Raw genomic sequence first — 26,825 nt, 5'->3', positions numbered from 1 at the left:
CCCCCGCCCCCGCTGTCCCCGGAACTGCCCTCGTTGTTGGAGTGATGGTAATGAACTAAGCAATCTCGGTTCTCGCTTTCATGGAATCTGTTAGTCCACACCTGCCATGCAAATACAAATTTTATAGTGGGATATGCAGGAAGGCAAAGCTGGGGGGGGGGAATTTAGTGTTGGGGGCAGGATAGTAGTTCCTGGGGAGTGAGGATGGGAGGGGGGGCAGTGCTGACTGAGCTCAGGTCCGAGAGTGGGCAGGAACACCCCAGGAAAGAGGCAGTACAACACCTTCAAACTTAATAATTGCTCTTTCTTTAAATGTAGTCTGTGGCTTGGTGTTTTATTAAGCTTGGGTGATAACAGATGACAATTAGTCTGAAAATCTTGATGGACCCCAGTGTGCTGTCTTTGGCAGTTTTTAATCTCACGTGCACAACCAGAGCATTGTTCTTTTTTTTTGTTTTATGTTAGAAACCTGGGGCCATTTCTGTCAATCACGTGCATCCAGGTACTCGGTCACCTCTGCGCCCGATCGTATTGACTGAGCTTGCCTATGCAGAGCAAGCGTTCTTTATTTTTAATTTGTGTTACGTTTATTTGCTCTTAGAATTGTTTTTGTTGGAACTGGAAAAGCCAGGTGCTTACAGCTCGGGTATGGGCGGACGTGTTGGAAACTTCCTGGGAGAAGGGACGGACGCCCCTCAGGCAGGATGGAGCTGCCAACCGCCGGCCTGTAGGATGATCACGGGGAGCACGTGGCTGCCTTCTCTTTGGCCTGTTTCCTGAAGGCTAAGGTGAGGCCTCCCAGAGTGACGGGCCTGTGAGACTAGAGAGCACTCTGGAGGGACAGGGGCATGTCTGTGAATGCTGGCCTGTGATGTAGCCTCCTTCCTGCCCAGTCGGTCAACGTCAGAAGAGCCAGAATCCTGCCACACCCGCGCGCTCAGGTTCTCACCCGAGCTGCTAACATAACCTGCTGTTTTCTCCACAGCAGTGCTCTGAGATCTGCGCACTATTCCTGTACACAGAGTGGGGACCAGGAGGATAAGACTACAGAGGATGAGTGGGAGGATTGGGACTTGAACCCAAATCTATATAATTTTTACTTACTTGTGGAGTTTGAACTTAAGGCTTTACTTTTGCTAGGAAGGTTCTCTACCACTTAAACCATGCCTCCAGTTTTTTTTGCTTTAATTATTTTTCACATAGTATCTTGGATTTTTGCCTGAGACCAGTCTCACTAACCACAATCCTTGTACCAATACATCTCATGGAGGGGCTGGGAATATGGCCTAGTGGCAAGAGTGCGTGCCACCTATACCTCTCATGTAGCTGGGATTATAGACATAAACCTCCATTCCAGGAGTTTTGATTGAGATGGAATCTCACCAACTTTTTTTAACTGGCTGGCTTCAAACCTTGCTTTTCTTCATTTCTTAGTTCCCGAGTAGTTGGGATTACTGGCTTGAGCCACTACACTCGAACCCTGGGCTTCGTGCATGCAAGGCAAGCGCTCAACCGCTCAGCCACGTTACCAGCCCCCTTGTACTATGATTTAAATAAATGACACACATTGGGAGGTTACCAGTAAGTGCTGCAAAATGAGGTCGGCATGGAGAAAAGTTCACTCCGGCTGATTAGCTCATTTATCCTCTCCAGTTATTATTTAAGGATTTATTAAGGATTAATATTTATTTAAGGATTTGTTCTATTGAACCTTTCATTGAGCTTTAAATTGTACCTCAAAATATCTTCCTTTTTTTGGTGGTACTGGGATTTGGACTCAGCTTGCTTGCTAGGGTGGTACTCTTACCATTTGGTCCACACCTCCAGCCTTGCTTTTTGATGGTAAATTGGAAGGTGGAGTCCCGTTGACATTTCTTCCCATGCTGGCTTGGAACCATTACCATCCAGATCTCAGCCTCCCGAATAGCTAGAATTTACAAGCGCGAGCCACCAGGTGGGTGCTGGGCCGAACGTGCCTTTATCATTTACCCAGCGCCCTCGCAGGCTGCGCGTGTGGTCCCTGGTTTACAGAGGGGGAACCCGAGGCCCAGAGCCCCGTCGGGAATGAAGATGTCACGCGGCCGTCCTGCCGGGCTGTCTTGAGTGTGCCTCCACGAGGTTGAGTATCTCAGATGTCCCCTGTCGTTGTGAACGGAGTGGACCCATTTGGTGCACTCGGGGCCTCATTTCTTCAGTAGTCACCGATCACCTCCGGGGAGCGAGGATCTGCTGTGGCAGCTGGAGGCTCTGCAGGCGGCAGGCAGGCAGGCCGGCCGAGCTCTTGCTCCCCGGGGCTGGCCTGTGGCTAGAGACGGAGGAGACAGATGGGAAGCCATTAGTCCAGCACACAAAGCCGTTTCCAACAGCAATGTCTTCAGAGGAGAAACTTCCAAAGATGGATTGGATGGCCAGGGATTACTGTGTACACGGTACGTGTACGTACGCTTGTAGTAGATAGAAATATATACATGCATCTAGTGTATAGAAGTACCACAAGATTAATTTCAGAACTTTTAAAAGTGGATTTACTGTAGACCCGAGTTTGTAGGAGATAAAAACATAGACACGTACATAGCGTATATAAAACTTTTAGAATTTTTTCATAGTGGGCTTACTGTGACCTGAGTTTATAATAACTATAAATTATGTATGTCTATGTAGTATATATTAATAAGGTTCAGATATTTTTCATAGTAAGTTTACTGTAGACCCGAGTTTGTTGTAGATATAAATTTATACATATATGTGGGATATATATAAATACATTTCAGATTTTTATAGTGTGTTTACTGTAGGCCTGAACTTGTAGTACATATACACATACACATATATATGTGGTATATATAAATAAGGGTTATAAAATTGGTTTGGTGGAGGGTTTACTGTAGACCTGAGCTTTGCCTTTCCCTGCATGAGCCTGTGCAGAATCACCTTGAGGAACGAGACCTGTGGGTTCGGTTCTGGTGGCTGAACCGATGGGCTGGTCTGGGAAGGTGCCAGACAGGGCCACCTGTTACCTGAACATTCCATGGGGCTCGGGATGGCTCCTGCCACGTGTTCGCATCTTGCAGGAGCATTTTTCTTGATGAAATACAGCTCAGCTGGTGTCGACCCTTTGTGTGGGGGACAAGATCAGTCTTCCTGCCCCCCCTCACCCCCCAGTGAAAGGCTTTGATCTTGCTAGTATTGCTGTGCCTCTCCAGAGCCAGAAGCAGGAACTGGAGAGGATGGAGTGAGTTCTGGGGTGTTTGAGGGGGGCCCGGAGGCTCCCGAGGATGGATCCTGTGGTTGTTGACGTGAGGAGGGCTTGGGGAGCGATAGCGGAGGTTATTCCACGGTGGCTGACTGATCTGCACTTCCTCTTGCCCTACATTTCATCTCCCCCTTGGCGGCCTCTCCTTCAGCCTCGCTCATCTGCTGTCTTGGCTCAGCTCTGTTCCATGGGAGAATCGCTCAGCCTCTCCTTTCACTCGTCCCCGCCCCATCTCGCACACCCCAACTTTTATTTTTTTGCCTAAGGGGGGGGGGTGCCTGTGTTTTCAGTCTAGGTTTCTGCCAGCACCGGGCCTGTGCTCCGTGTTTGGCCTCCTTGGGTTTTGGTGGGGAGGCCGTGGGGACGCGATCTGGCGATCTGGGTCCTCTCCTCTTGGGAGCCGCTGCACACAGGCGTTTGCCTCGGGCGGCCTTCAGGATGGACAGGGCCGGTGTCCTGTGGTGACGGTGGTTTGTCATCTCCTTGCTGTCAGCTTGTTTCTCTGGGCCTGGGTTTTCACCCGGAGGATCGAAGCTTACAGGCTCTGATGTGCACGCCCGACCTCCACAAAGGCCGAATGTGCCTGGAAACCTAAGCTGGAGAGATGTAGGTAGAGCCGGGGATCCCGCCTATCCCGGCTTCTCCTCAGGAAATTCGGGCGCTGTGTTGCCTTCTCCCTGTCACGTTGCCATTGGCTGGAAGGGTCCCTTTCGAAAGCGACATTTCAGAAGAGAATTCTGTCTGCTAGGTGGGGGTGGCTCATACCTGTAACCCTAGCCACCCAGGAAGGAGGCTGAGATTTGGAGGGTCATGGTTCAAAGCCAGACTGGTAGAGAAGTCAGTGAGACTCCATCTTCAATTAACTAGCAGAAAGCTGGGCTGTAGGTGTGGCTCAAGTGGTAGAGCACCACCAGGACCAAGAAATCTGAGTGAGACTATGAGGCTCTGAACTCAAGCCCTAGTACAGACGAAAAAAGAGTTCCTGGAAAATGCGTAGAGTCTCCTTTTAGACTGTAGTTCAGAAACCCGAAGGCCCGCCTCACTCACTACACACTGGCTTTTGATAAAATATACTTCTCAGTGGGAAGCAGGCTCGTGTCTGGCCCTTTGGGTGGGAGAAACTGTTTCTGTTCGCACAGCTCATAAAATTTCCAGGGGCGGCCGCAAACAGTCCACTCTGTCTGCTTAAATGACGTGAGTAATTTCCTGTTACATAAAACAGTCCTTTCCTCAGTCCACCTGTGAGCGTTTCATAGTGGAGGTCCGGGATAGCAATGGGCAGGAAAGGCGTCAGCCCTGTGAGCACTGGGTCTGAGGAGGCTGGGGTGGGGGGAAAATCCTTTCTCTTCTGACACATCAGCTCTTCCTCTCAAACAGGGACTGTTTCAGGCCTGCGATGCATAAAGTAACACTGAGCCGGAAAACCCGAGGCTTTGTTCTTTTTGTCAGGGTCCTAGGGCTTGAACCCAGGGCCTCTTGCTCTCACTTGGCCTTTTGGCTCAAGGTGAGCCATCCCTCCGCTTCGAATTTTTGCTGGTTAGTTGGAGATAAAGAGTCTCTTAGATGTGTCTGCCCAGGCTGGCTTTGAACCTCAATCCTTAGATCTCAGCCTCCTCAGCAGCTAGGATTATGTGTGAGCCACTGGCACCCGGCTCAGAGTTCTTTCTCAGGGTAGTCCACTGTATTCTGTAGTACAGATTTATTATTCGAGGTAGGCTGTCAGGTTTACAGATGTGGTCATGGGGATACTTGTGTTTATTCACAAACGCGGAACCCGCAGGTTTCTCAGACACGCCCTTCTGATGGGGGCCCGGCTCGACCTTCTTTGGGGCTCTTACCTCTGCCGCACATGCTGTGTGTCCAGTCGCTCCTTGTGGACTTGGCCTGTTCTGACGAGCTCAGCAGATCCGCTCCTCAGGGACCACGGGGAGGCAGAGGGCTCTGCGCCCGGACAGCCGGCCCCAGCCTGGGTTTCTGTAAATCAAATCAAGTGCACTGTGCACAACTGTATTTCAAGTACACTGCAAACCCCAGGAGTGTAATCATACTTGAAAGTTTGGCTCCAGTTCTGGGCCTGCATGGTCTTGCAATTTGGAACTGTCGAAGGCCTGCTTCTCCCTGTGTCCGCCCGCTGAGCACGGAGCGGGGAACCGGGCCGGGGAGGCTGGCTTTGACGACTCGGGAGCCTCGCGCTCACAGGGGTCTGGGACGAAGGTAGGGCGTCAGGGACGTAAAGGTGGAAAGAAGGCAGTCCTCTGGGGCCTCCAAATCAGAAATGGAGGGCCTGGGACACAGCGCATTGTGGAGCGCGGGGAGACGGCACCCCAGGACCTCGCGGCCATTCATCAAGCCGCACTCATGGAGTTGTGAGAGGCTCGTGTTGAGGATCCCAAAGGGCTCTCCTGCTACCCGCGGGCCACCGGAGCTGGGCCTTTCTTTCTGATTTCTCGCCTGGAGTATCCACAGCACGGGGGTGGGGGTGGGGGTGACAGAATGACTATTTGACAAGGAAGGTAGATGAGAAGGAGAGTTGGAGAAGTTGACCCAGGAGCCTCTAGCAGAGTGAGGCCACTCAGCCTGGCCCAGTTACATCTTTTGTTTTGTTTTTTCCCCAGTCCTGGGGCTTGGACTCAGGGCCTGAGCACTGTCCCTGGCTTCTTTTTGCTCAAGGCTGGCACTCTGCCATTTGAGCCACAGCGCCCCTTCTGGCCGTTTTCTGTATATGTGGTGCTGGGGAATCGAACCCAGGGCCTCATGTATAGGAGGCAAGCACTCTTGCCATATCCCAGGCCATATCCCCAGCTCCCCAGTTACATCTTTTGAGCTATGGTCTTCAACCTCAGGAAAACCAGGTTGCTTTTTTCTTTTCTGGTCGTCTTGGGGCTTGAACGTGTGCCCTCATACTTGATATCCAAGTGCTCTACCACCAGAGCCAGCCCCTACCACTTGTTTTCACTTCTTCCCCCAGAGAGGGTCTCCTGCTTTTGCCCAGGCCAATCTGGACCCCCGCCCTCCTACCCTCCCCTCCTCAGTGATGGAGATTGCAGGCGTGACTCACCAGAGCCGGTGTCTTCTTTGTCTTTCGTGCAACGTGAATTGAAGTGACTCCCTTGGCCCAGGCAAAGCCCAAGGCATTCTGGTGGATAATGGAGCACGGACGATCCCGGCTGTGTGCATTCTGCAGAGGCAGGTGCAGGCTAGGGACACATGGGTTCTCCCAGGTAGCTCCCGCGAAGGGAGGGAGCCTCATGAGAGGAACCTCGGTTGGCTGGGGCTCCCTTTACATGTGAGGTCTGAGTTTAGGCTGAGGGATGAGGGGGCCAGAGCGCGCTGGGTGGAAGGAATGGACGAGAACAGGTCTAGAGGTGGAGAGGAGCCGGAGGTCCAAGGTGGGCCAGGGGAGACGGCATGAGATGAGGCGGGAGAGGCGGACAGGAGCCAGGATGGGGTGCTAGGGGCTTGGTTGGCGGTGGGTTTCACCCTAGGAGAGTGGAAAGCTGGCAGGGATTGGAGCTGGGGAGTGACGTTGAAAGCCCTGCTTTGGTGCAGGAGACTTTAAGGAACCTTGAAAACATTATACTAAGGAGCAGACTCCAGTCACCAAAGACCACATATTGCATGACTCTATTTGTGGGAAATGTGCAGAACCTGTTATGTGACATATCCCGACAAATCCATTAGAGACAGAAAGTAGATTAGTGGGGGGGCGGGGTGGGGGGCGGGGAGGCCAGGGGAGGAGAGACTAAAAGGCACAGGATTTTCTTGGGAGTAGAGTTGGTGTAAGAAATGGTCTTAAATTGACTGTGGTTATGGTTGCCCAACTCTGAATATATTAAAGCCTCTGAATTATATGCTTGCAATAGGCAAGTGGTAGGGTATGCACATCAGAGCTCAATAAAGCTGTTATTTTAAAAAATGTTTTAACAAGGCATTGCTATTGCCTGACAGACTTGCTCTGCTCTCCGAGGCTGATGTGGAATTAGACATCGGTTCTCTTCTCCCCAGGCCTCCTTCCCTCTGAGCGGCGGCGTGTCTGCCTCCCTCTCCTGAGCGTCATAGCTGAGCTTGATGTTAGCTGGGTTTCCTCGGCCCATGTCAGCCTCAGCCATGGTTAGGTCAGGTGACGTTACACCCGTTACTAGGAGTTCCCTTCTCCCCCCGCCCCCCCCCACCCCGTGCCAATCCTTGATATTTACTTTTAAATAAATGCTGAATGCAAACACTGTGCAATTGGCAATATTAATGAATGATTTGAGATTATGAACTTACTGATACAGCTTAGCACATTTCATCATTGAATTAACGCCACAAGGCAAATACAAGGAAAGGCTCAGGGATGTTAAGCAACTTGCACAGGGTCACAGCCGGCCAGGGGTTTGGCCGGATCCAGGCAGTCAAGCCCCAGAGGCCATTCTGCCTCTTCTGGCCAATAAAATGGGCTTCATGGCTCCATGCTTGGCTTGACAGTTCTTTAATGTCCAGTTGTCTTACAAGTGACCTAGATCTTGTATCATTTCTACAGGCTTCCACCTTCCTGTTTTGGGCTAAGCCATTCCCCCAACACTCATATCTCCATTGACCGTCTCTCAGGTTCGGCAAGGGTTCAGTTCGGGTGCCCAGCTAAGGTCTAGCTTCATGGAACTGGTACTCAAGCGTGGTGGCTTCCCCATCCATAAACTGGAGGTAACAACAACCTGGGCCCCTTCCCCTCGGGCCATTGCGAGGATCAATGAGATGGAGTACGCACAGGTGCTCTGTAAACCTGCAGCCCTTATTCGTGCAGGGCTCTAATTTAGTACACAGCCTGGCAGCTGGGACCGTGTGGTTTGTAATGATGCTGGTGGTTGTGGTTGAGGGCTGTCCAGTGGCAGTCTGTCCTTGGAGGGATAGCTCAGATGGAGTGCAGGAGATGGATGTGTCACCCGTGGAACTTTCCACTGGACTCTATTGACATCCGAGAAGTGGGGGAAACTGAGGCCCAGGTTCCAGGCCTGTGATGTATGTATATAGTCCCTGCATGGTTCAGACGCTGGGTAATTTTCTCCAGGACGATGAGCTTACACTTTGTATGTGCGTGGCATTGGCTCAGTGTTTGCTCTGAATCAGTGTAAGCATGCCGGTGGTAATTCGTTTTAAAACCAAATCTAATTTCTAGCTTTTGGCAAGATTAACTGAGTTAAGAGGAGTAAAAAGTCCATCTCGGTGGGTCAAGCATAATCTTTTCATCAGTTTCACATGCGGTTTCTCCGCCTCCTCTGCTTCCCTCCCTTGTCTCCTAGTATTGCAAAATTGGGTACAGTGGTTTGGTTACTGAATCCCAGCAACCTTGGAAAGTACATATTTCTTTTACCAGGACTTTTGTGGTATGCTTTGCTTCCATCTCCATAATTTTGTTTTTGTTTTTAGAACCCTGAAACTCATTTTGGCTTTTTCTTCAAACACACACACACACACACACACACACACACACACACACACACACACACACACACTTTTATCCTGCCCTCACTATCATCCTTTAAGTTAGTCAAAGGATCCTTTACGTTTATTAACGTTTATTTTTTCAATGGTGGGAGGCCACGGGAGGTCAGCTCCCAGTTGAACATTGAGGGCTGTTGTGGTTTTAGGAATTCCGATCACCTCTGTGGACTGCTTGATCGTTAGTTGACTGTGGTTTGCACGTCAGTTCTTCTCTTAGTGATTTAGATCAGCACAGAGTCCCCCATCATGATTCCGGACAGTGTCAGCTTCTGTCCTTTCCTCTGTTTGTCCCATCTGGACTCCTTTTTTCCTCCATGACCCGGCTTTGCTTGGGGATGCTGTAAGAGGGGAGGGGAGTTGGGGAATGTTTCTCAGTAGTAGGAAATTGTACGGAATGTTCTGGAGTGGGGCCGGCTAGGTTTGAGAGGCCAACGGCATTGCAGTGAACATGTCTGGTTGAAAATTCCAGCTGGGATGCTTTGCTCACCATTCAGAAACTTCTGAGGAGGCCACCTAACTGTGTGTTCTGGATAACTGGACCCCTGTGTCGCTAAGGTTTCCTTGTTTTTCCTCCCTTCAGTCATTCCTGTGTGGATCTGCTTGCTAGTTCCTAGCTTTTTCACATGACCTATCTTCTCCTTGTAAAGTGAACCCTGGGCCTGGTTTCTTGGTGGTTGTTTATGTCTTCTGATGTCTTCAAAGTGACGTCAGCCTCAGACGGCATTGGTTTACTAGCAAGAAAGCGGAGCTTGCTTTGGGGACATGCCAGCTTTTCTTTTACAGTGCTGCTCCTGAGAAATTCAAGTTGTGGGTAGGTTGGTTGCTACGTGCTCATCAGTGATGCGCAAACAGGCTTCTCCCAAATGACTGTGGGTCTGGACTTTTATTTTGTCTTCTCAATTAATGTTTTTTTCAGTTACCCTGAAAAAAGCCAGTGCCGTCCATTCTAACCAAGGGAAAGCGCTTTGGTGCTTCTTAGGCCTCCAGGCTTCTTATTGGCTGGCTCTTCATCACGTGCTTGGAGTTCACACAGTCATAACCACAGGGCTTCGTGGACACTCTGCCCTGAATGGGGTAGAAAACCTGACTTACAATGTTCCTCTGTGGGTTTCCTCAAAGACAGAGTTTTATTTAGGTGCTCATTATTTTTAGCTCTGAAGGAAGGTATTTGGAAGTGGTTTCTATCTTCTTTCATATTTTAGTGTTATAAGTAAAGGTAATTTAGAAGAAGTTCACCCACCAGGCAGAAGCATAGACTTCTAGACCTGCAAGAATCTAAGCAGTCGATTCCAGTGGAAGCCTGCTAGTCCTCAGGGAGGAGGCCCAGAGCCTGGACTAGCACTACATAGGTAGCCAGTGGAGTTGGTCCTGGATAAGAAGTCAAGTTCATTTCCATAGAAAGCAGGTAGAGTGGACAGCAGAGGGGAGCACTGGAGCATTTGGGGGAATATAGAAGTGCTTATCTCACCATTGCAGTGTGGTCACGTCACTGTCTATACTGGTCAAAACTCACAGAACTGGGACTGGATGGTGGTGTATTTTGCTGGGCATGGGTGGCTCTCACCCATAATCCTAGGTACTCAGGGGGCTGAGATTGGAGGATTTTAGTTCCAAGCCAGCTGGGCAGACAAATCTGGAAGACCTCTTATCTACAATTAACTAGCAAAAAGCTAGAACTGGAAGTGTATCTCAAGTGTTAGAGCACCATGAGTAGTAAGTGGAAAAGGAGAGCAAGAGATTTAGGCCCCAAGTTCAAGCCCCAGCACCACCAAAGAAAACAAAATACAAAACAGAACATCAACGACCACAACAAAAAACCCATACCCTTTCATAGACAGAACGGAGAAAATTGCAGTATATAAACAAAATGTTCTTTGCATTTAAATGCCAAATTTTATTGTGCTAGAACTGTATCTCAAAAAGTGATTTAAAGAAAACCATCAAGCCGATAAAATGCTGTAAGGAATCTTTCCAGAATATATTCAGATCTTTGGGGAAGAAGAGGAATAACATTTGCTCTGCTTTTAAATTCAGTCTAAGCATAGATAATGACTCTTTTAGGAATACAGAAAGGAAAGACAAGAAAAAAATGAGGTCCATTTAATTTGAGACTAGACTGGTCTAGTCTGTTTTTCTGGCAAGAAGATTTATTATCACTTAGTACTCATCACTGCTATTAGCTAGCTACACAGTGTCTGCAAGCCTCCTTTATAAAGGGCCAAGCAGCCTATAGTTGAGGGTTTGTGGGCCCTATAGTTTATCCCAACTACTCAACGCTGCCATTGTTACACAGAAGCAGGCAGGCCTAAGACATAAATGGAAGGAGTGTGGTTAGGTTCCAACTTTGCTTACGGAAACAGGCAGAAGTTGTACCTGACCCATGAGCCACATTTGCCAATCCTGGAGTAAGGTGTTTGGAGAAACTCATCACAATGGGCATCCTGAGTCCCTCTCATGGCGGGGGGCGGGGGGTGGGTGTCAGGTCTGTGATGGGAGGGACTGTAGTGAAGTTCACCTGAGGGCAAGGCCTGAAGCGAGCCTGGGCTGCCTTGCTGAGCCGATGGATGAGGTGGGTTTGCTCAGGTGGAATTGTAGAGGATTGGCAGAGAGGAAGAAGAAACTGAGTCTGGCAACCAGTTTTCAGATGACTATAGAAACTTGGGCATGGGTGAGTTGAGCTGTGGTAGCGCAAACAGAAAAGAGGAGACTAAGTTTGTATCAGTCAGCTTTCTGTTGCTATCACAAAATACCCAAGACAATCCGTTTTCAAAAAGGAAATCCTTATTTTGGTCCGTTGCTCTTTTGGGGGGCTGGGGATATAGCCTAGTGGCAAGAGTGCCTGCCTCGGATACACGAGGCCCTAGGTTCGATTCCCCAGCACCACATATACAGAAAACGGCCAGAAGCGGCGCTGTGGCTCAAGTGGCAGAGTGCTAGCCTTGAGCGGGAAGAAGCCAGGGACAGTGCTCAGGCCCTGAGTCCAAGGCCCAGGACTGGCCAAAAAAAAAAAAAAAAAAAAAAAATGTCGTTTCCGTTGCTCTTTTGGGTGGCGATGAGGCAGTACATCGTGGTGTGAGTATGTGCTGAAGGCCAGGTGCTATGCCCTTCACGGTAGACAGGAAGCAAAGGAAAGGGAGAGAAGGACCAGGTTGCCAGTCCAGTCCCTCTTTCCATGAGCAGGATGAAATCCTTCCCCTCCTAGTGCATGTAGGTGTGTAGACGTGTGTGATTATTGCAGACTCTCAAATGTGTGAACGCTTTCTGGGGCATGCATGGAACAACACAGGCTGTTCAGATTTGATTTTTCCTCCAGTTCATTCTGTTCCAGAGAGCGGGGCCCTCTCTCTGGCAGCTTGTATTCTGAACACATTGGAAAACTGAAGGCTGCATGATGGCAACATTCCTGTTTTGTTTTTGTTTTGTTTTGGCTGGTCCTGGGATTTGAACTCAGGGCTTGGGTGCTGACCCTGAGCCTCTTTGTGCTCAAGGCTAATAATGCTCTACTACTGGAGCCACAGATCCACTTCTGGCCTTTTCTGAGTAGTTATTGGAGATGAGAGTCTCACAGACTTTGCTACCTGCGCTGACTTTGAACCATGATCCTCAGACTTCAGCCTCCCGAGTAGCTAGGATTACAGGTGAGAACCACGTGGGCCTGGCTGATTGATTCTTTGTAACTAACAAAATTTACAGCATATTTACTATTGTTTTTTTTTTTTAAATATTGTTATTATAAAGGTCATCTCTACAGGGATGACAGTTACCTAAGTCAGGTAGAGAATATATTTCTTTTTGGACAACGTCATCCATTCCATTGTTTTCCCCAGTCCCATTCTGTTTTAAGCTCGTGATAATACGGACCTTTAGTTTCACTGAAGTTCTGTGCTGAGGATGATACCCCTTCCTACGTCTCACAAACCCGGTGGCAAGTAATAGCTTACCTACTCAGTGAGGACGGGCTGGGATTGAAACTCAGGGCCTTCACCACACCCTCCTGTATCTGAGGGGCGAGATGCTTTTTCTTTTTTTTTCCCCTTCCTCATTCTTGTATTTGAGATTTCTTTCAAAGTTTAGAACTGTTGATGAGCAGATTTATTGACGACAGGAAATCTGGCCCTTCTCTGATGGGAGCTCCATGCTGTGGTCCCTTCTTTTTTTTTTTTCCCCCTTCACATTTCATTGCATGTTATTTAATTTGTGGGTAAAGGCAATGTGTTTAACCTAATTTTACTTAATTGCATGTGTTCGTGCTCTTGCTCAACTTTTTATAAATTCTGGAAGCCAGAAACTGGCAGACAGGTACTTCTTTCTGACAAATATAAAGGGTGGTTTATTGCAACTTCTAAAACTGGAAGATGGGTTGCTCCAAGTTCCAGGCCTCCCCTCCCTTTCTGGGACTGTGTACTAGTTTAAATTAGCTGGTTACAGTGTCTAATTATACCCCCCACAAACAACAGGGTAACTCAACAGTGGGTCACTGTGTGATGGAATAATGAAATACCCGGACAATACTCGTGTGTGTGTGTGTGTGTGTGTGTGTGTGTGTGTGTGTGTGTTTGAAGTTCGACTACTGGAGCGAGCTTGAACTCAGGGCCTGTGTGCTGCCGCTTAGCCTTTTCACTTAGTGCTGGTACTCTATCACTTGAGCCACAGCTCCATTTCTGGCTTTTTGGTGGTTAATTGGGCTGACTTCTAACTGATTCTCAGATCTCAGCCTCCTGAGTAGTTAGTATGACAAGTGTCTGGCTGGGACAGTGCTTTTTTTTTTTAACCCAGCCTATTTAATATCTGTGTGCCCCAAAGGGAAGTATGTAAGCATATCATATGGAAACATGTTACATGTAAACATAGTAGACTCTGTTTTAATACAGTTGCAAAATGATGTTACTGTTTGAAAATTCTTCATGTCAAGGAACTTTTGATTATTTAAGGTTTCAAAGATTTCAATCTCTTCTGTGCCCTTCAGTTCTCAATCTGATCATTTTAGCCTTCCTCTTATGAAATCCTGTTTCCTTGTTGTTGATTCAGTCCTCACCTTGATTTCCATTCAGGGGTGATGTTTACTGAACAGCCTTGGTACATGGTTCCTTCACTGTGATTTTACCATGCTAATTTATTCTGCACATGCAAACGAACATGAGTCTCTCAGTTTTGTGCTTTTATTTGAACAGTAAGCTAAATAACTCAGTGATCATCCATTTCCTTTCCACTCTTCCCTGGGTTTTGTTTATTTTGTGTAGGAAAAACTTTAGTCCGTATGGGTGAAAATGAATTGAACTATAACTATGTTTATACTCAGTTGCTTCCTATCAAAGTAACTGGGTGGCTGAAAGAATAGCATTTGGTTTCTCATAATTCTGAGCCTCCTCTCCTTGGGGTGCAGGTGGATGACCGTCATTTGCCAGTGTCTTTCTGTGCTTTTCTCTCTGTGCGTTTGCTATCTAATTGCCTCTCCTCCCAGAGCGCCAGCCATATGGATTGAAATCAGTCTAACTACTAGGTTACTTCTTTAAAGACTCTGTCTCCAAATATATTATGAGGTCTTGGGGACCAATAGATGGAATTTTGCATGGACACCGTTTAGCCCTAGCAGGAGTTAAATGTCTAAAATCGTTGTCCTTAACTTTGAGGACCAGTTAAAACAACAACAGCTTAAAACTTAGAAGTGGTCTGGAGACCACTTAGACCAGTCCTGTGAGACCGACCAATGCAAGGTCTGCTCACAGAGCTGGCTAAGTGATGTTGGGTAAAATTCATAGCTCTTCATCTTTTGTGTGCGCTTTCCTTGTCTTTGAACTTACTGTGATCAAGTACTCTTAAGTATTCCCAATACTCTGTGATGCTGTTTTTATAACTGTTTTATAATTAGACCTCACTGCTTATTTGTGGGGATGCTTCGAAAAGAATGTCTATAAATCCCATGTTATAATTCCATGTTTATCAGGTAGAATGCAGAAGAGCAAGGCCTTGTGGCCAACAGACCTTGCTTTGAACGTGAGCGCGCCTTATTCAGTTGAAAAGGAAAAACACTATAAAAAAATCTTTCTCTTAGCATTTTACAAGCCAGGTGAACAGTGGATGGGTTATATACCCTCTAGGAGTGTTTGTTCTTCATCTATAGCACAAAGTCAGGGTAAATAGAAGCCCCCTGACCCCCCCATTTTGTCCTTTGTAAATACTCCCCTGTAATGGATAACCCACTCCAGGGGGCCCATTGCTGTGATGGCTTCTGCCACCCAGTGGGGCATCCGTCTCAACCCCTACTGACTCTCCTCGCTTCTTCTAGCCACCAGATTCCATGCCACTGAAGCCACTGTGGCTGAGGCTATCGGATTGGACTGGGTTGATAGCAGTGACCCTGACCTTCCTTGCTGTGTGACACAACCACCATACTGGACAGATGCCAGTTCAGGGAGAGTGGGTTGGCTCCATTGACTACCAGCGGAACCTGAGAGCTCCAAATGGTTATCACAAAATCACTTTCCTTCCTACGCTGTATCAGGAGGCGAACGGTGCCAGTTTGTGGGACAGATGTAATCTATCCTTCCGCATTATAGATTTGAAGATACGTGGGCATTAGTATTGCCAAAGGAGAGTTCTAGACCTTGTGTCTGTCATTTCTAACCCACAGAAAGCCCCATTCACCTGGGATGGTTTCTTGAGAAGGGTAAATGAAGTCATTGTACATGCACTTACATAGGTGCACATGTCTGTGAGCGCATATGTGTGCATGTATGTGTGTGTGTAATTGTGTGTGTTGGACAGGGGAGACAGCAATGTGCCTTCCACACATGTTGTTCCAGTTAAATTCAATGTTTATTGCTCATATTGGGATTGAGTGAGTCAAGTATTTTAAAAATATTCAGGTGATGGTTATTCTTTGTCTTCTACAGGTCTGTTGATTTAGGACATGATTTTGCTTCATTAAAGGCATTCCGAAAGATAGGCACTAGTGGCGCATGCTTGTAGTTTTAGCTACTCAGGAGACTGAGATCTGAAGCTTGAGGTTCAAATCTAGCCTGGGCAGGAAAGTCCTTGAGACTTTTATCCTCATTTAATCACTAAAAAGTCAGAAGTGGAGCTGTGGCTCAAGTGGTAGTGCATTAGCCTTCAGCAAAAACAAAAGAGAAAAATTTTAAAAGACAATGCTCAGGTCTTGAGTTCAAGCCCCAGGACTGGTACCAAAACAACAGCAACAGAAACCTCCGAACCAAAAACTGAGAAACGAAACAAAACAACAAAAAACCCATCACCACCAACAAAAAAAATCTCAACCAATCAGCCCAAACCCAAACCAAACCACCCCCAAAGAGTCTCTGTATGAGTAATGATTCCCAAGTTCTCTTTGGCTTATCTGTGCTAGCCCTTATATAAAAACATTAAAGTAGGGCACTTGATGGCAGTAGAATTTGACCTGGAAAATTTGCCGTGGCTAACTCAGTTACCAGTCCCTTCCTATGGTCCTTCTTTTGGAATCTTCTCCTTTAGATTCTGTCTTCACCAGAGCTTTCTCAATTGCAAAGGGCAGAAATGTGTTAACACAAGCACCAATAGGCTAGAAAGGAAATTTGTTTCAGTTCAAATGGAAAATTGTAGGTGTAGAAGTTATCTCCAACAAGGTTAGATCCAGGGCTGCTCTAGGATATTTATTATCAGAGCATTTTCTCTCTCCAGTGGATTTATTCTCTGATTTAAAAAAAAAAAAAAAAGACTGTCAGCCTTGCCAGAGTTGTGCCCTATGACTTCCAACGGGAAAGGAAGAAACAGCTTTATCTTCTAGTAGCCGTGTATTAAATATCAAGCAAGATGCTGCTTGGCTCTGCTTGACTCATCTGACCATCCTAGAGCCAGGACTGGCTGGCCTGTGGAGTAGCTATGTCTGGCTCTGTGTCAATCACCATGGTCTTGATGGACAGGTCCACTGAGAGCTGTGTAGCAAACAGATCTGTCTGGTCCAGATAACTAAGATTTCAAATGATCAGAGGATTAATTAGCATTCGTCGCTTTGGTTTATAGGGCATGTCTGTCACGAAGTCATACCCGGTCCCTTAGAGAGCTTAGCATGGCACATTTCTAACCTGTTTGTGATGAGAGGGTGGCCCAGTTAAAGTGCCCACCCAGGGGAGCACAATCGCAGAGGTCATCCAATAGTGGCCACACGTTCTGGTGATTGCTGAGATTGACAGAAGTATGGACACGTTTTAAGGGCAGCGGGGGGGGGGGGGGGGAGGGCGTGGGTAAGGTAAAGATGCAAAGTGACGCCCATGGCCTTTTCCTCTTTTGGTAGGGTTGGATGACTGCCTGCAGCCCTACGTGCACAAGTTTGAGCGGGAGAAGATAGACGGGGAGCAGCTGCTGCGGATTTCGCACCAGGATCTGGAGGAGCTGGGCGTCACGCGCATCGGGCATCAGGAGCTGGTGTTGGAGGCTGTGGATCTGCTCTGCGCCCTGGTTAGTTCGGGGAAAGGGGGTCTGTAGTGTGACGTCTTCCTGTGGAACCGCAGCCTCTCGGATCCTGAGTGTTAGTAATTTAACGATCCAGTGAAGGGAAGCACGGATTGAAGACAATCTAAAAGGGGAAGACAAAGTTATTTTTCTAGAGGAAAGGCTGGCCCACCACTGTCTTTTGTTTGTGTAAATAAGGTTTTATTGGGACATAACACACACAGGCGTCAGCATGTTGTCTTAGCATTGTTTCTGTACTGTAGTGATAGAATTGAGTCATTGTAATGAGGACGTTTTGGTGCCCCAGAGCCTGAAGTGTTTACTGTCTTGCCCTTTATGGTTGCAGAAAACGTCTGTAGTAGTCTTATTTTTTTTACCTTTCACAAGTAATAAAAAGCCAGAGATGGCCTTGAATGAACATGTTACTTTCTCAAATGAAGTGAAAAGATGTTGTTCCATTATTCATGTTTGCATTTGGAAAGCCGGGCACCAGTGTCTCACACCTGTAATCCTAGCTACACAGGAGGCTGAGATCTGAGGATTGTGGTTTGAAGCCAGGCCAGGTAGGAAAGCCTGTGAGACTCTTATTTCCAATTAACTATCAAAAAAGCTGGAAGTAGATCTGTGGCTCAAGGGTTAGAGTGCATGCCTTGAGCACAAAAGCTCTAGACAGCTCCCGGGCCCTGAGTTCAAGCCCCAGTTCTGGTGCATGCACGCGCGCGTGTGCACACACGGACACACACACACACAGAGCATTTGGAGTTTCACACATATTCAGGCTATTTAAATAACTGACGCTTATGTTTGGGATAATCAACCCTAAAACATGGCAGCTAGATGGGAAAAGAAAAATGTGACGTCATTGCAGGTGATAGAGCTTCGGCTATCAGTGAGCCAGTTAAATCCTGACAGGTCTGACACATGTGATCTACCTGTGGCCACATAGGTGTGTGTGTGTGTGTGTGTGTGTGTGTGTGTGTGTGTACATAAAACCCCTGGAAGGGCATTTTGTTTACAAATGATTGGCACGGGTGAGATTCAAGTGTGCCAGTCATGGTGCCCTCTAAGGCTGCAATGAACTGTCAGGCTCTGGCCATTCTCGCCAGCATTCAAACTGGGTTAGTCATGATCTGAACCCAGGCCAGGGGGATGGGCAGTGACATCACCTGGAATGATGGGAACTAGCCTGCTTGCAGTGATTTTTGCCATTGCTGGTGAGCACCGTGTTGATGATATAACCGCGCTGCATTGTGTGTATTCTTCTTCTTAAAATGGACAGGGCTTTGGCCTCGGGGCGGAGATGCGCCGCTCTGGTTTAGGAAAGCAATGGGGAAATGCTTTGTGGTTGATAAATGAGCTGCCACAAGGGAGAAGCGGAGAAGCCGTGGCCAAGTGGTCTGAGTGTTGGCCTGGGAGGCAGGATTTCTGCATTCTAGTCCTGGCTCCGTTCCAGGCTGTTTGCTCTGTGAACTCCAGTAAAACCACGGTGTCTGTTTTCTCCATCGGTACAGTAACGGTCCCCTTCCATGGGGCAGTGTCCCTGCGTGTCTTTTGCATTGCTGAGGATATGCCTTGAACATCCTGTTTATGATTAAAACTGTCTGCTTTTCAGTCTTAAACAGATTCGAATTTACTTTCATTATGCTTTCAGGGAACAGGGCTTGTCGTTCTTTCTGCTAGATGTTTCTGAGAATTTGAATTGTCTCTTTCACTTTGTAGTCATACTTGGAGGACAAATAAATTACTTTGAAATCCAGAGCACGAGAGGCCAGGGAAGGGGTTGGCTAGAGGCAGGTCATGTACATTAAGTTGGGAGATAAGCCTAATTGCAGCTTCTGGGCCTTCTCTTTGCCTTTTCCTCTCCTCTGCCTTTTAAAATATTAGACTAAAAGGAACAAAGCTGGACAAATGCCAGGACCTGAAGCTGTGTTTTATCTCCTGCATTTCCCTTCTAATTTTCTCGGTAGACCAAGCTCCTGACCTTGGACTCTCTGACCTGCTGTATGTAGCAGATGCCCCTGTGCCCACGAGACAGGGAGGTCCCTTTGAGTGTGCAAACAGACGTGCCTTTATTTGAGGGGAGGGGACCCGGGGCAGGCGTAGTAGATTTTTACTAAAATATCACTAGTCTTCCTGTGGTCTTCTTTAAAAATACATAGTTTTTAAATATATAGACTTATTATACAATTCCTGTATGTCAGTGCCATGCAGATCTTTGGATGTGTAAATCAGGGTGACCTTTTGCTTTGAATAGTTCATCTGCTCAGCAGTTCCTGTGTGACTATTGTTGGCCTTGGTTGTTATAAAAGAGATTTTGCTTTGTAAACTCCACTTGAGTGGATGCTGATTTTATGGTAGAGAAGAGGTAAAATAGAATGAGAAGGGAGGAAAGAGGCAAGGAGAAACAAAACCACTGGAAAGTTGTGGAATAAAGAGAAACTGATAGAATAGATAGGGACCAGAATGGGAGCGGGGATTGATTCCGATTCCAGGCCTGGGGAGCAGCGTGCGAGCAGGGAAACTATCTTGCAGCGAGCGAGGAGGGAAACCATCTTTTTGTTGCATTGACCTTGAAGGCTGGGGTAGCTCAGCAGAGGACCTTGTATCATGAGAGAGAACAGGGAGTTACTTCCCAGGGTTGAGTTCTGAATCTGAGCCCAGTTTTTTCCCCTCCTCTCCCTGGGTGCAGAGTCACTGGCACAGCCCCTGGAGCTGCTCTTTCCAGTAGAGGAGCTGTTACCACATGTGGCTATTTAAATGAGAATTAGTTAAAGTCAAAGCCAGCCTTCAGTGGAACTGGCTCCACTACGAGTGGAGAGTAGGGGCATGAGGCTGTTGGCTGCTGTACTTACTACAAGAAGATGAAGACTTCTTATGTCCCTGCGGAAAGTTCCCCTGGACAGGAAGGGTGTGTGGACAGTAAGGAGGTGGAATGGGCTGGCTGTCGGTGGTGGCTCACGCCTGTAGTTCTAGTTACTCTGGAGGCTGAGATCTGAGGGTCACGGTTTGAACAAAGACAGCCTGACAGACAAATCTGAGGAGTGCTTATGTCCAACGAACCTGGAAAAAGTTGGAAATGGAGGCATGGTTCAGTAGTAGAGCATTATCCTTGAGTGAAAAAGCTAAGAGAGAGCTCAAGGCCTTGAGTTCAACCTCCAGCACTGGCATACATTGCCCATACATTAGTACAATGGCTTTGAACATGTGTCCGTGACAGTGTTTATCGTGGAAATTAGATTGTGGTCAGAGCCATTGGAAGTGGGGAAGGGAGAGAAGTTGTGTAATTTATTCTTTGCTATAAGGTATAGAATTTTAAGGCCCTAGAAGAGGAAGAGCTTTGCCTCTTCCGTTCTCAGCTAGTGTATGTTCTCACAGCTAGCAAACATTTGCTGATGGCCAGTTCTTAACGAAGCAAGCCCTCACTCAGCGGGAGGATTTTAGGGTGTGCCTTGACTTTCTAAACTAATACCATGCATTGTTATTATTGTTCTTAGTCTTACTGGTGTTTTGCCTTGTGCTTGCTAGGGATTTGCTCTACCACTTGATCCATGCTTCTAGCCCTATTTGGTTTAGTTTTTTTTTTTTTCATAGAGTCTCGAGATTTTCATTGGGGATTAGTTTCCTAATAGGAAACTACCATTGCCTCCTGCGTAGCTGGAATTACATTCATGTACTACCATGCTCCGCTTGATTTGCTTTATTTGACGGAACTAAGGTTTGAACTCAGGGCGTGTCAGTCAGATGCTGTACTGCAAAGCCATGTCTCCGACCTTGTGTTTGCTGGTTATTTTTTAGGTAGGGTCTTGCTGCCTGCCTAGGAGTACCTGGACTGTGGACTACCTATATATATATCATGCTTCCTTTTGCATATTCCACAATGTCTAACTTCCTTCTACTGAAACGAAGTCTTGCAAATTTTGTTTCTTTACATACATGGCCTATAGTCATGATCTCAACCCCTCCTGTACCTTAGGGAAACGGGCTCATACCCAGTTGTGAGTTGAGAAAGGGCCTTGTGAACTTACTTTTGCATGTGCTGATCCTGAACTGTGATCCTCCCATTCTCAGCTTTTGTAAGTAGCTAGGATTATGGGAATGGTCCACCACTACCCATTGCTAGCTTACTTTTTGCCTGAGTTGCCTTAAGCCGAGCGTCTCCTGTCTCTGCCTCCTAAGTAGATGGGTTAGGGATGTTATGCCTGGCCTTGTTTCTTCTCTTTCCACATTTCTGTTCTCTCTTCTTCCTTTTCCTTGTTCTTTCTTAGTCCTCCTCCTCTCTCCACTTCTCCCTCCCCATTATTCTCCCTTTCCCCCATTCCTCCTCTTCTTCTTTGCTGTGGTTGAAACCCATGGACTCTCAGTGTTTTACCACTGAGTCACACCCTCAGACTTGTTTGTACCCTTTTTGGTGCCTTACAATAAAGCATTACCTGGAGGAGACAGCATTTATGGAAATGACTCAAGAAAATAGTCAAGTCTCATCTGAGAAATTCTTCACTTTCTGCTTTTCATTGTGGAGCACTGAAGTCTAATTCTTTCCTGACTGCAGTCCTTTCAAGCTCATATAATTAGTTTCTTGTTCTCTCCTTATTGTGGAATCGGGCCAAAGGAAAAGGAACTTTGCTTCATCCGTTCTTCTTTTTAAAAATTATACTCAATTACTGTTTCATCTCTCCATCTTTCCAGTTGTGTGATCTGTTGGGGAGAAAAAATTTAAAGCAAATGAAGTGACATGTCAAGAGAACCAGTTATAAGAAGTTACCCTCTCCTTTTATTTTAAAATTGGTCAAAGAGAAACAGTTAAAGTCTCTTGCAAACAACATCCTTGAGTTCAAGAAGAGAATGCTTGGGTATAAGAATAAAAGTTCCCAGTAATTTGTGGGGACTGTAGAAAGCCAGCCTTCCTGCTTTGAGGAAAGCTCTGGACATAAGTTGGCAGATTGGGTACTTGAGCTAATCAGTCACCAGCCTTCAGGACAAGCTGGGTCATGTGGACCCTTGATGGGCTTAATTGTGAGATTTTGGTTCTTTGAATTTAAAAATGCTATGATGAATAACTCTCTTTTTTATTCTCGTCTTCTCTACTATTATGTATTTGTCACTAGAAAATAAAACTGAGGGAAAAGTGAGTTCTCAAAAGATTGAGGTGTTAATTCAGCACACATTTGTATTTTGAAATTTGTGTTTTAGACTTACAGAAAGGATTGCTTTTAGCTCAAGTGTGTTTAACTTCTTTTTAGCTAAATTTTTGTTGTTGTAATTACATTGTGTTTAACTTCTTTCACAATTTGTATCTGGAAGTATAAGAGGTGAACATGGGGCTGGGGATATGGCCTAGTGGCAAGAGTGCTTGCCTCGTATACATGAGGCCCTGGGTTCAATTCCCCAGCACCACATATACAGAAAATGGCCAGAAGTGGCGCTGTGGCTCAAGTGGCAGAGTGCTAGCCTTGAGCAAAAAAAAGAAGCCAGGGACAGTGCTCAGGCCCTGAGTCCAAGCCCAGGACTGGCCAAAAAAAAAAAAAAAAAAAGGTGAACATGATTGAAATGTGTTGTACGCATGTATGAAGAGGTCATAATGGGCCACGTGTGGTAGCTAGAATCCTAGCTACTCAGAGGTAGAAACTGGAAGGATCATGGTGTAGAGTCAGCCTGGACAAAGAGTGAGCAAAACCCCATTTCAGCCTATAAAACACTTGGAGTGCCCCTGACATCCCAGCTACCGAGAAGCCACAGAGAAGAAGCGTGGAGTAAGCCGGCTTAGGCAAAATGGGAGACCCTATTTGAAAAATCACGAAAGCCCTAGGACTAGGGACTTGGTTCACTTGGTCAAGCACCTCTTTAGCAAGCCCAAGGCTCTGAGTTCAAACCCCAGAATGATGTGCGCACATAAATAAACAAGTGGAGTTGTAATAAAAATCTATTTTTAAAATGTGCAAGAAAGATTGGAAAGGGGCGGGGGAAGAGTTGACTGGGAGAAGCCGCGTGAGCTAGAATAACAGACCCGGCAAAGCTGACCAAAGTGTATTACAGCCCTGCTTGGAAATGTCACCGTGAACCTTCCACATCGTACAATTAACGTGCTTAAAAATATGTGGAAGAATTCTTGATGTGAATTTTGTGTGTGGGTGTGTGACATCAGGGTGTAGGTGCTGTGCCTTTTTCTCTCAAGGTTTGCACTCTAACACTTTAGCCACACTTCCACTCCTAGCTTCTTGGTGGTGAACTGGGGGTGAGAGTCCTATGCAGTTTCCTGCCCAAGCTAGCTGGCCTTGAACTCTTATGTGAAATTTTTTTCTTTAGGACTTTTAGTTTTATTACTAAGCCATGTAAATGGAATCTCCCAACCAAATGCATTTCAATGTTGAGTTGCTCTTAATGAAAGCCTTTCATGGTGAGTACATTCAGAGTCCTATATGAATTTGTTTTTGTTTTGGTTTTTTTGGCCAGTCCTGGGCCGTGGACTCAGGGCCTGAGCACTGTCCCTGGCTTCTTTTTGCTCAAGGCTAGCAGAGACTCTGCCACTTGAGTCGCAGTGCCACTTCTGGCCGTCTTCTATATATGTGGTGCTGGGGAATCGAACCCAGGGCTTCATGTGTGCGAGGCATGCACTCTTGCCACTAGGCCCTATTCCCAGCCCTCCTGTATGAATTTTTATGTAATGGCTTTGAAAGATGGCTAGCCCACTGGCCCCAGGGACTGGCTGGAAGGCTGGAGCTGGCTGAAAGAAGCACCTGGCATTTCAGTGAGGTCAGCACAGGTCAGAAGAGAATTTTGATACATTACTGGCATGTTCATTTGTCTCAACTTGGCATCACTAACCAGTTTTTCCTCCTCCTTTTCCTCCTCTTTCTTCTCTTCTTCTTCTTCCTCCTTCTCTTCGTCCTTCTCCTTTTTTTCTTTATCTGTAAAATAGAAATACAAATCGAGCAAAATCATATACCCACACTCCCCCTTCCTGTTAAAATAATCAAAGATTAAGAAATATATACGAGATGGAATCCAAAACTTATACCTATCTCCTGATTTATATATTTCCTGAGATTCGTGATTCTTTATCTGAATGGGAGTCTGGGACAGTATCATGACACAACATTGTTCAACTCAAGGAAGTTGAGCATTGTTTAAGAAAGATCACAGGAGTTGAGCTGTGAGCCAGGGGCTCAGACCTGTAGCCCCTCAGGAATCTGTGATCCGAGGATCTTGAGGTTTGAAGCCAGGCTGGGCAGGAAAGTCCGTGAGACTCACCTCCAATTAACCAGCAAAAAGCTGTAAATGGAGCTTTGGCTCAAGAGGTAGAGTGCCAGCATTGAGTATAAAAGCTAAGGGCAGTGCTCAGGCCCCGAGTCCAAGCCCCAGTACTGACTGACAAACACACACACACGCATACACACACACACACACACACACACACGCATGCGCGCACGTGCACGCATGCTTGACATTCTTAGTTGGATGTTCCATTTCAGGTAGTCTGACCGTTCCTTCTGCTCGTAGTCTTCGATGGAAGGTCACCTGTTGGCTCACTACGGTGTTGTCTGTCTACTGTTCTGGCAGTGTTGGTGAGCACTCACCGTGACCCGACCGGCGTGCCTTATAGAACACACGGCAGTGACACATTAGAGGGACGGTCTGGGCTGTCAAATCTGGAGTGGGGCAGCGCTTTCCACCGAATGTGAAGAGGCCAGGGCTACTGCTGAAGACCCCGGGAACCCCCATTTGTAGTGGTTCTAGGAGTCACTCTGGACGGTTTTGCATTTTTCCCTTGAATTTTCTCCCCCCACAGAATTACAGCCTTGAAACGGATAACATGAAGAACTTGATCCTGAAGCTGCGAGCCTCTTCCCACAACTTACAGAACTACATAAGTAGCCGGCGGAAGAGCCCAGCTTACGATGGAAACACGTCCCACAAGCCCTCCAATGACTTCCTGACATCGGTGGTAGAGCTCATCGGCGCTGCCAAGGCCTTGCTGGCTTGGCTGGACCGGTAGGCTCAGGCCCTGCCCCCTCTGCTTTAAGGGAGGTCCGGAGGTATACCGATGCCTCGACTTTGAAAATGGACCCTTGTCCCTTAGGCATAGATCTTTCTGGAAGGCAAAAGTCCCTGATGAAAGAGTGATCGTGGAGTGGCTTTTTTTTTTGGAAGCTATTTACCTAGCTATAACAAGAGGAGCAAATGAACTCTGGCTAGGAGATGAGAGAAACTGCGCTAAAAGGTTGTACTTTTTTGAGATTAAACATTAATACTCGAGGATTTGGTTGGTATGTAGACTATTCAGGGACTTCTGAGGAAATGTTAACCCCTCTAGCTCATTTTATGATGAAGTTTTGCCCAGGTCTGTTGCTTTTCCCGTCAGAGTCCTGTTCGATGTGTCCTTGGAGAGGAAGCAAGGACATGAAAGATGGTCTAAGCCTAGAGTGAAAGTGTGGCTCTCCCTTACCTCCTCCTCCACCTTTATTTATGGAGAATTTTTGTTATTTTTCCCAGGGCTCCGTTTACAGGGATCACCGATTTCTCTCTCACGAAGAACAAAATCATTCAGCTTTGCCTGGACCTGACCACCACCGTCCAGAAGGTCAGCACCCGTCATTATATTGTCTGACGTTGCCTCACGAAGGTCTGAAGTAACTCTCCACCGCGCCACAGTCAGGAGAGGCGAAAGGCTTTCCATGTGAATGCGTGACTTCCGTGCGAAAGGACCAATCGCGATCACATCACCTTCTATTTCTCCTTTTAAAATGGTCCAGTTTGTACTCATTTACCTCCCCTGAAGCGTTAGAACACTTTTTAAAGGAAGGAAATTCTGTAATAACGAAATGTCACTGTCATCCTCGTCCTGAGTGAGGCCTCTGCTGTCTCTGCCGACTCTCGCCTTTCCTCTGCTCTCTGGTTGTTGCGTTTGCAGGTCAGGACGGGTGAGGTTATGAGGCAGTAACTAGCATCTCCCAGCTCACGGTGATTTCCTCCTTGGCTCTCTGCATCGGGATGGCTCTGGCGGGGAGGTCTGCTCTGGTTCTCCTCACTTTGCACACTGGCATGACAACAGCCCATGACAGAGAGCCTTGGAGGTTTCCATGACCGGGGTTGGATGTGTCATGTTGGGTGTGACATTTCCAGTTCTCATCAGCCAGCCAGAGGCATTTCAGCAAGGCCATGTGATGTTTCCTGTCTGTCAGTCAGTCCGTACTTCCCCTAGCTTCTGTGGTTTAACTTGAAAGGGGGAAAAAAAAGAGATTAGACTACAAGCACTTATGACAACTCATTATATTACTTTGTGTCTGGAGCCGGAAGACAAGTGTGGCTTTGCCTGTGGTAGTTGTGGGAGACAGCCCTAAGCAACCATTGGACTTCAGGCGCACACACACTTGTGCACACACACATGCACACACATGCGTGTGTACACACACACTCATTTGAGGCTGTGGTCTGAGAATGGTACTTAGAGCTACTAGATAGATGGTTGTATATGTGTGTATATTTTTATGACACAGAAGGTAGTTTGGAAAGATACATTTCTCTGATACCTACCTTGAATGCTCTTCTCCATCCTTATTTACCTCTCTCATCATATTCTGCCTATTATTATTATTTGTGATACTGATGATTGAACCCAGGGCTTCATGCTTGCTAGGCAAGTATTCTG

At 47.0% G+C, this 26,825-nt stretch overlaps 1 protein-coding gene across 2 annotated transcripts in view; it reads left to right on the top strand.

Moving 5' to 3' along the window:
* Positions 1 to 26,825, top strand: part of Cnksr3 (CNKSR family member 3) — a 96,334-nt gene that overhangs the window by 30,600 nt on the left and 38,909 nt on the right. For both annotated transcript variants that reach the window (XR_007212149.1, XM_048354323.1), the window contains exons 3-5: positions 17,022 to 17,185; positions 24,966 to 25,168; positions 25,670 to 25,757. Coding sequence is in view for 1 of the 2 variants with exons in the window: in XM_048354323.1 (XP_048210280.1) it covers positions 17,022 to 17,185; positions 24,966 to 25,168; positions 25,670 to 25,757 (455 nt within the window). In the remaining variant the exon portion in view is untranslated. The remainder of the gene's footprint in view (positions 1 to 17,021; positions 17,186 to 24,965; positions 25,169 to 25,669; positions 25,758 to 26,825) is intronic.

This window comes from Perognathus longimembris, chromosome 9, assembly GCF_023159225.1.
Source record: "Perognathus longimembris pacificus isolate PPM17 chromosome 9, ASM2315922v1, whole genome shotgun sequence".
In the NCBI taxonomy this organism is placed as follows: Eukaryota; Metazoa; Chordata; class Mammalia; order Rodentia; family Heteromyidae; genus Perognathus; species Perognathus longimembris.
Note: the sequence above shows the minus strand (reverse complement) of the source record. Positions and strands in the feature narration are given on the sequence as shown.